The sequence below is a fragment of the Colobus angolensis genome, unplaced genomic scaffold (genome assembly GCF_000951035.1).
Source record: "Colobus angolensis palliatus isolate OR3802 unplaced genomic scaffold, Cang.pa_1.0 Scaffold43, whole genome shotgun sequence".
Classification (NCBI taxonomy): Eukaryota; Metazoa; Chordata; class Mammalia; order Primates; family Cercopithecidae; genus Colobus; species Colobus angolensis.
This window is the reverse complement of record NW_012117710.1, coordinates 2,562,640-2,572,029: the sequence shown is the minus strand read 5'-3', so window position 1 is coordinate 2,572,029 and position 9,390 is coordinate 2,562,640. Positions and strand designations below refer to the sequence as shown.

The 9,390-nt window shown below is 56.4% G+C and overlaps 2 protein-coding genes across 2 annotated transcripts in view; one reads left to right on the top strand and one right to left on the bottom strand.

The window, feature by feature from the left end:
• The first annotated feature begins 94 nt into the window (after positions 1-94).
• LOC105522435 lies at positions 95-912 on the top strand. The gene has a single exon (XM_011956965.1). The coding sequence runs from the start codon at positions 116-118 to the stop codon at positions 731-733; it is 618 nt and encodes a 205-aa protein (XP_011812355.1). The 5' UTR covers positions 95-115; the 3' UTR covers positions 734-912.
• A 627-nt stretch (positions 913-1,539) lies between these two features.
• NUDT1 (nudix (nucleoside diphosphate linked moiety X)-type motif 1) overlaps positions 1,540-9,390 on the bottom strand; it is a 19,824-nt gene continuing 11,973 nt past the window's right edge. The window contains exons 2-3 of the mRNA XM_011956963.1: positions 2,672-2,817; positions 1,540-1,856 (exon numbers count right to left, since the gene is read on the bottom strand). Coding sequence (XP_011812353.1) covers positions 1,684-1,856; positions 2,672-2,729 — 231 coding nt within the window. The 5' untranslated portion in view covers positions 2,730-2,817 and the 3' untranslated portion in view covers positions 1,540-1,683. The remainder of the gene's footprint in view (positions 1,857-2,671; positions 2,818-9,390) is intronic.

Below are 9,390 nucleotides of genomic sequence, written 5' to 3'. Positions count from 1 at the left end.
GGAGGACAGAGGTGAGGGGGCACAGGAGGGCAGGGGTGAGGAGAGCAAGAGGGCAGGGGTTGGGGGGCTGGAAAGCAGGGGTGCGAGGGTCAGGAGGGCGGGGTGAAGGGGGAGCATGGGGGGCAGTGATGAGGAGGGCAGCCTGTCTCCCATGTGTGACTGTGGCCACTTCCTGTGTGCCCTGGTGTCGGCTCTGTGGAGGAGTGGGCACTGGCTTTGGAACACCTCCCTCCCAGTGCCTTCTAAAGGGCAGCAGAAAGAGGCCTGCCAGACAGGGGCAGCAGGGGCCACCTTTCTTCTTCCTTCTTGGCCCCCGCCCTGTGCTGCCGGGGCAGGTCCCCAGGCCCAGGCGCTGAGAGGCTTTGCTTACTGCTGCAGGTGGAGGCCCAGTGCTGGAGAGGGGGGTTCCCCACACGCCTCTCCAGCCCTCCTGCTGCCCATGGCCCAAGCGCAAGCCTGTGCCGGTCATTGCGGCCTCACCCAGCTGGCAGGGACAGCTGTGTGTGATGCTGCTGATGCCAGATGCCACGTGCCCTGCGATGACGGCTGGTGGGGCCACGGGAGGGGGACTGCCAATCATGGTGAAAGGGGACATTTTCATTGGGTCCTCCTGGTTCGTGTCCTGCGTACTCAGGGGCACTGTGCAGAGAGCTGCCCTTTGTCTGCCGGAGACAATGCAGGCAGGGGAGACAGGTTTAAGGCTCTGACGTGGGGCACGGGGACTCCGAGCTGAGGGATGTCAGGGCGGCTCTGTGCATCTGAGGCCTTTGCTCTTGCTTTGCGGGTCTGTTCACGTCCAAAGCACTTTAGGAGGCTGCAGGGATCAATACCCAATATACCCAATAAACTGGAATTGTTTACACGTGACCTACATTTTGGACGGTGTATCAATAAACGTGTGAACAACTGTTATTAACCGTGTATGAAAGTTGGGCAGGGGAGGGGACTAGCCTATGAGGCGTTCCATCTGGGTTTTAGCCCAGAGCCCTTGGCCGAGCCTCAGCTTCCCACACTTTGCAGGGGGTTTTGAGACGACACATGCCCAGCTTGCGGCTGTGTGCCCCGAGCATGTGTGCCCCTGCCCTGGGCCAGCTGCCCGCCTTGGGAGCAGTCTCCATCCTCTCCTACCTCTGTGCGGCAGCGCGGGCCGAAGCCCAGCACATCCGGCAGCTTCCTGTGGACGGGACCTGGCAGGCTGTGCTGGTGTCCAGAGGAGGACGTTGAAAAGGTTAGAGCCCGGCCAGGCGCGGTGGCTCACGCCTGTCATCCCAGCACTTTGGGAGGCTGAGGCGGGTGGATCACCTGAGGTCAGGAGTTCAAGACCAGCCTGGCCCACATGGGGAAACCCCGTCTCTACTAAACATACAAATGTTAGTTGGGTGTGGCAGTGTGCACCTGTAATTTCACCTCTTCGGGAGGCTGAGATGGGAGGATCGCTTGAACCTGGGAGGCGGAGATTGAAGTGAGCCGAGATTGTGCCACTGTACTCCAGCCTGGGCAACAGAGCGAGACTCTGTCTCCAAAAGAAAAAAAAAAAAAACCGCTAGAGACCTTTATTTTCCTTTCCATCCAGTCAATTCCAGACGAAACCCAGTTCCGCGCCACTCGGGGCCCCCAGGTGAGGACGGGTTTGCGGCTGTTCAGCAGCCGCGTCTCCTGCCCAGGGGCTGCCCTGGGCTCCTGCTAGACTGTGTCCACCTCGCGGAGCGTGTAGTCCAGGATGGTGTCCTGACCCTGGAACTTGAAGTACCCATGGAATTTCTTCTTCTGAAGCAGGAGTGGAAACCAGTAGCTGTCGTCAGGCCACATGTCCTTGAAGGGGATCTGGTCCAGCTGGAACCAGCAAGGGCGCATTTCTGTACCGAGAGGGGAGGAGGGCCACTGATGTGCAACCCAGACTTCATGCTTAAAAACATGGTTTTCCGGCCGGGCGCGGCAGCTCACGCCTGGAATCCCAGCACTGTGGGAGGCCGAGGTGGGCAGATCACAAGGTCAGGAGATCGAGACCAGCCTGGCCAACACGGTGAAACCCCGTCTCTACTGAAAATACAAAAAATTAGCCAGGTGTGGTGGCGGGCGCCTGTAGTCCCAGCTACTTGGGAGACTGAGGCAGGAGAATGGTGTAAACCCGGGAGGCAGAGTTTGCAGTGAGCCGAGATGGCGCCACTGCACTCCAGCCTGGGCGGCAGAGCGAGACTCCGTCTTAACAACAACAACAACAACAACAACACGTTTTTTTGTAGAGACGGGGTCTCATTATATTGCCCAGACTGGTCTTGAACTCCTGGGCTTAAGCGATCCTTCTGCCTCGGCCCCCCAGTGCTGGGATTCCAGGTGTGAGCCCTGGCGTCTGACCAGCCCAAACTTACACTGACTCTGAGGAGTTCACCGAGGGATCGTGAGGAACCTGATGATCGTTTATATTTAATCCTCATGACCATGTTTCTCATTTTAGGGTAGGAAAATGGGCGCAGAGCAGGGGCGGGTACACTGCTGGAGCCTCAGTGCAGAGACCACGGCTCATGGGCCCCAAGCTGGCACTGTGGGGTGGAGGGGGACGCAGGCTGCCCACCGTCTGGCACTCAGAGATGGTTTGGGCTGATGGCCTTTCTCCCAGACAGGAGATGGGACCCGCATAGTGGGGAGGGGGAGCAGGCCCCGTGAGACTCACCGTCGCTCTCCATGGGGGTCCCCTGGACGCTGTCTGTGCAGAAGACATGCACGTCCATGAGCTCAGGCTCGCCCACGAACTCAAACACGATCTGGCCCACCTTGTGCAGGGCGTCCACCGTCAGACCGCTCTCCTCCTGCAGCTCCCTGTGGGCAGAGGTGGATGGGGGAGGGAGGGAGGCCGTTAGGACATGGCACCATGCCCACACAATGGCAGGGAGGAGGAGCTGGGCATCTACACACAGCCCAGGGAGCCACCAGGGTGGATGGGAGACCCAGGAGGATGTCACCCAGAATGCATTAGCTGGGCCTGACCTGGCTGAGCTTCAGAATCAGCTTGAAGTGTGAAGACACTGAGTTTGGTTGAGCGGCTCTGGGGAGGGGCCCGGAGGTGGTGTGGAGCCGCTGGTGGGAGGAACACAGTTCTTACCCGTGCTGTATGTGTACCAGTGACAGCCTAGGCCCAGTGGAGTCAGCCACTTGTCCACGGTCTCGAGACCTGAGGGTGGCAGGGTGGGGACCAACCCCACTTCCTTCATTCCCGGTTACTTGCTTTTCCACAGCTGAGCATCAGAGCCCACGTAGCGGTAGTTATGACCGCCGGGGCCCTGGGACGCTGGTTCCGGGAACCCGGGCTCTATACTCTGGGCCTGTCTGCCCAAAGAAATGTCTTTGCAGCCTGGTGCCCCTTCTCTGAGAACACAGGATGAAACCACAGGCTTCTATGACCCCTTTCCTGAAGGAGGAGCTCTGGTTTTAACTCTGGCCCCCGGGCTGACCACACGGGACACGTGGCCTGAGCCTCTTCCTGCATGTTCTCGGGACATGCTCCCCACAGCTGTGCCTGGAGGAGGTGTAAGGGGCTGACTTCACCACGGAGTGCTCAAGTGCTGCCGTGCCTGGGAACAAGCCCTTCCCTGCTTCCCGCACCCAGAGCCAGAAGGCTTCCCCGAAGTAGTCTAATGCTGTTGCTAATTTAAAAATTACATATTTGTTGTAGACAACCAGGAAACAAAACGCCATAAACTCATCACCCAGGAATGCTACCATGTCAGTGTTTTTCCTTTGGCTTTCTCCTCTGTTCATCTCTTAGAAAATGCAAACATTAACTCTTAATACCTTAAAGTTAAAAAATAAAAATGCAAACAGGTTGGGTACAGGGTGGCTCATGCCTGTAATCCCAGCACTTCGGGAGGCCAGGGTGGGAGGATCGCTTGAGCCCAGGAGTTTGAGACCAGCCTGGGCAACATGGCAAAATCCTGTTTCTACAGAAAGAACAAAAATTAGCCAGGCATGGTGGCGCTCGCCTGTAGTCCCAGCTACTCAGGAGACTGAGGTGGGAGGAATGCTTCAGCCCAGGAGTTGGAGGCTGCAGTGAGGTGTGATCACTGCACTGCATTCCAGCCTGGGCAATCGAGCTAGACCCTGTCTAAAAAAAAAAAAAAGCAAATGTTATACACACTTTATACCTTGGGCTTTCCCACACAAGAAAGGAGGGGTATGTGACATTCTACACCTTAAGGCATCCAGCCGGCTTCTCAACTCCTATTTGGTGTGGAAGAATAAAATGTTTCAACTTCGGGTTATGGTGGAAACACGTGTTGGGCACAGCGGTGCTGCTGACCTCCCGTTCTGAGCGTTTGCTTGCTGTGCTCCGTAGGGTTCTTGCTCAGTCCCTCAGCAGACGCTTCCCGAAGACCCACTCCGTGCTGGGACCCTGGGGATACATGGGCGGCAGCTGCTGGGTACCTTAGTCTGCCTCTCTTACCATGCCCGGCTAATTTTTTTTTTTTTTTTTTAGAGACAGGGTCTTGCTATGTTGCCCAGTCTGGTCCTGAACTCCTGGGCTCAAGTGAGCCTTCTGCTTTGGCCTCCCAACGTGCTGGGATTTCAGGTGTGAGCCACCATGCCTGGCCTAAATAAATGGTCGGATTTAAGTGATGCCTCCTCAGCTTAAACTGCAGGGACTAGAGAGGAAGCAGACGGGAATCAGCATTTATTCATGGAGATGGCTAATGAAAGTTGGATTTGAGCTAAAAAATTAACGTATGCTTCTACTTGTGGGGTACAAATGGCTCCCCAATTAGATGCAACAGAGGTGTTCGATGGGGCCTTGCCCGCCTCTTGGCGGCCGGCTGTTGCTCGTCTTCAGAAGCGTCACCTCCCAATGGAATGTTGTGACTGATTTTAGTTAATCTTCCCCAGCACACGGCAGCGTAGGAAGCATTAAGAATACTCCGGGAGGCCGGGCGCGGTGGCTCAAGCCTGTAATCCCAGCACTCTGGGAGGCCGAGACGGGTGGATCACGAGGTCAGGAGATCGAGACCATCCTGGCTAACACGGTGAAACCCCGTCTCTACTAAAAAATACAAAAAAACTAGCCGGGCGAGATGGCGGGCGCCTGTAGTCCCAGCTACTCGGGAGGCTGAGGAAGGAGAATGGCGTAAACCCGGGAAGCGGAGCTTGCAGTGAGCTAAGATCCGGCCACTGCACTCCAGCCTGGGCGACAGAGCGAGGCTCCGTCTCAAAAAAAAAAAAAAAAAAAAAAAAAAAAAATCCTCCGGGAGACAGAGCTGAAGCTCCATTTCCCAGGCGGGGAGCGCCAGGCAGGCGAAGACGCTGCTTCAGTTCTGCCCAAGTGTCTGCTCTATCCATGGCACTCGGTTCCTCACATGGCAGACGGGGAACAGGATGAGAAATTACATGAAACAAACACAGCGTGGTGAGGCCTCTGTGGCGTGGGGAAGTGGGAGTGGCAGGTTCCGGCGGGCCTGCTTCCCATCGCTGCTCCTGCGTCCCTGGCCTCGCTGGTCTTTGGGGATCAGGGATGCTGTCTAGAAAGGTTGGCTCACACTGTGCACCTAAAGCCCAAGTCTGCACACCCCCACGATTCAGTACTCTCCACATGCTTGTCCACTGCGCGGCAGAGGAGGGTCTGAGTCCAGCCCTCTGGACCGGGGCTAGGCGCTCAGGCCTGCCCCCTGCAGGCGAGCGGGGAGGGCGCCTAAACCGGCTCTTGGCCTGGGAGTTAGGGCCCGTCCTGGGGTCCTCCTGATAGAATAGGACTGAGTATTGCGTGGATAAAGCAGGGGCCAGCCTCCCTGGAGACTGGGCTGCCGAGGCTCCTCCCTGCCACCCCCTCCTGAGCAGCAAGGGCCTGGGGTTGCCCCAGGAGCAAAGCCGTTCAGACTGGCAGGTACTGCAGCCCAGGGCCATGCTGGTGGCCTGTGGCCGATGGTACCTCATCTGGACGCCAGGCTGTTTGCTGCTGGGTTCCCCTAAGCACCAGCCTGTGTGGCTCCAGCATCCCCGTTCCTCACACCTGCAGGTGCTCCCCAACGAGGGATTGTTTCTTTTCTTTATGACAGGGTCTCGGCCGGGCACAGTGGCTCACGCCTGTAATCACAGCACTTTGGGAAGCCGAGGCGGGTGGATCCCGTGAGGTCAGGCGTTCAAGACCAGCCTGGCCAACATGGTGAATACCCCATCTCCACTAAAAATACACAAAAAAATTAGCCGGAGATGGTGGTGAGTGCCTGTAATCCCAGCTACTTGGGAGGCTGAGGGAGGAGAATCACTTGAACCTGGGAGGTGGAGGTTGCAGTGAGCTGAGATGGCGCTAAAATAAAAATGATGGCCAGGTGCGGTGGCTCACGCCTGTCATCCCAGCACTTTGGGAGGCCGCAGCAGGTGGATCACAAGGTCAGAAGATCGACATCATCCTGGCCAACATGGTGAAACCCTGTCTCTACTAAAAATACAAAAATTAGCTGGGCATGGTGGTGGGTGCCTGTAGTCCCAGCTTCTCAGGAAGCTGAGACAGGAGAATCGCTTGAACCCAGGAGGCGGAGGTTGCAGTGAGCCAAGACCGTGCCATTTCACTCCAGCCTGGGTGACAGAGTGAGACTCCATCTCAAAAAAAAAAAAAAAAGGTGGATCCACTTCCACTTCTTAAAAATCCACTGTGCAATTTTCTCTATGTGCATGACACTTCAATAAAAGTGCAAGTTACGGTGGGCTTACAGTGACTCACGCCTGTAATCCCAGCGCTTTGGGAGGCTGAGATGGGAGGATCGCTTGAGGCCAGGAATTTGACACCAGCCTGGGCAACATGGCAAAACCCTGTCTCCACTGAAAATAAAAAAAATTCGCCAGGTGTGGTGGTGTGCACTGGTAGTCTCAGCTACTCGGGAAGATGGCTTGAGCTCAGGAGGTCGAGGCAGCCGTGGGCTATGACTGTGTCACCGCACTCTATCCTGGGCAGTCCTGATCTTACAGAATGATTCTGGAGAAAGACTGGCAGGAAGTGAATCATTAAATAGGATTAGAAAGGGTGAGAGTGCCATGAAGGAAAGATACAGGATGAGATATATACAGAATGACCGGTGGGGAAGGCACTTTCTTAGCTGTGAGAGCTGCCAGGGGATGGGGTGGGGGGTCAACCAGATGAAGAGCAAGGTGGGCAACAGCTTGGGATGTCCCAGGAGCAGAGGGTCGGGAGGGAGGGGGCAAGGCAAGCCTGTGGGGGGGCTCAGTGGCTGACACAGGAGGGCGGCTGTAAGCGCACTGAGAGGTGTTAAGGGTTTAACGTGTGAGTATGCGTCTGTGTGTGTTGCGGGTTAGGGGAGACCCAGGTGCAGTCTGGAAAGGGCCACCTGGCAGCTGGTGTGGAATGGGGACTGCAGAGGAGAGGGTGGAGGCCATGAGGGCCAGCCCGGCTACGGGGCTGCTGCACCTGTCCAGGTGAGGGGGATGGAGCCAGGTTACCCCCGAGGATGGAAGTCACAGGCTTCCTGCTCTGTGGCTCAGTTCCCCCACTTGAACCCTGGGCTGAGAGCAAGCCACCGCCGTATTCAGCATTGAGGGTCTGGAGTGCTGGTCCCACTGTTTGTGTAATATTTACAGAGGGTAGGAGGAAAGTTCTTTCGACCGTGACAAAGTTCAGAAGAAAATAAATCAGGGGTGCCGAGGGGGCCTGTGCTTTGCTTGTCACCAGCAGGACAACGAGAAGAAATCCAGCTACTGGAGCCCCTCCATCCAGCCTCCTCAGCTCTACCGCCTGCTCCCCTCACACCCGCCACTTCTCTGCACAGCTGCCGCTCCTCCAGCCCTCTGTGCTTCCGCGAAGGTCTCCTTCCTCCCTCCCTCCACGCCCTCCCCGCCAACATCAAGTCCTCAGAGTGTTTTCCTGGTACCCAGTTCATCACCCTTCCTTTCTCTTGGAGGCCCCTGGCCACCAGGTGTGGACCAGACCTCCTTCTGCAGGTCTCCTGAACCCGGCGCCAGACAACACGAGAGGCAAGGACTGACCTGTTCCTCCCTGTGTCCCCAGGCCCCACACAGAGCAGCGCTACCGAAATCCATGAGCTGATGGGCGGTCTTACCAGATCAAAGACAAAGGGCTGGGCAGGAGAACCCCCAGGGTCACCTTCCTGCCTGTTTCCTGTGCTGTTGTTGCTCTGCACACACTCCTGGCATGGACACGCTGGATGCCTGACTCACACCCAGTGGTCCTCCTCCCCAGCTGCGGCCCCCAGCACAGCCTGTCACACTGGCACCTGCCACGGTGACTGATCCGACGTGTCTGCATGGCTGGAGCCCGGGGTCCCAGGCCTTAGAGGGGAAGCACACACAGGGCTCTCCAAACTGAGGGTTGGGACCCACATGATCCGGGAACTCAGCTTAGTGGATTACAGTTGAAAAAAAGGGTCAAGCCAGTGGCTCGCGCCTGCAATCTCAGCACTCTGGGAGGCCTAGGAGGGAGGATCGCTTGAGCCCAGGAGTTAATGAGACCCCATGTCTACGAAGAATTAAAAAACTAACTGAGCGTGGTGGCGTGTGTCTGTGGTCCCAGCTATTTGCGAGACTGAGGCAGGAGGATCGTTTGAGCCCAGGACCTTGAGGCTGCAGTGAGCCATGAGGGTGCCACTGCACTCCCGCCTGGGTGAGATCCCATCTCTGGAGAAAAAAAGATGTAATAAGGGCAGCTACTGCAACTTATTTTAGCTGTACCTGCATACCTGAGTGTGTAGACTCTGTCAGAGTATCAAACGTATTTCTTACTGCAGGTTGTGATGAAAAACTTGGAACACCACTGGGCTGCAGGGTCCTGGCTTTCCTCCGTGCCAGGACCCTCTTTACTCCATAGTTCTCCTCTCCAGGGAAGCTGGCCTACCTTTCTCAGAACAAAAATGTGAATGGGGGCTAACATCCGTGCAGCGATGTTTACACAGATGACCTCATTTACCCTGTGAGGGGTGAGGAGTGTCTGGAGGACTGTGTGATCTTGGGTAAACGGCTCAACCTCTCTGGGCTTCAGTTCCTTCCTAGGTGAAGCTGGCTGTGTTGAGGATGCAGACTTTGTGTACACTGGGTGTGAGATAAAAGCAATCATCAGCGCCACTGAACAAACAGAGGAACCAAGTGACTGACGAGCCCTTTGGTGACAGTGAGGGTGCCAGGAGGGTTCAATTCAAGCCGCGATGCACAGAAGCTTCCAGATACACCCTGCAGCCCCCAGCACCACCATGCCACAACAGCTAACATGCACTCAGCACTCACTACACACCACACACAACAGCTAACACACTCAACATGCATCATACACCATGCACAACAGCTAACACGCACTCAGCACTCACTACACACCATGCACAATAGCTAACACACACTCAGCACGCACCACCGCACCACACACAACAGCTAACACACACTCAGCAC

Excerpts from the sequence above, each read along its gene's own strand:
- LOC105522435 (XM_011956965.1), top strand. The coding sequence starts at position 116 with ATGGGGGGCAGTGATGAGGAGGGCAGCCTGTCTCCCATGTGTGACTGT.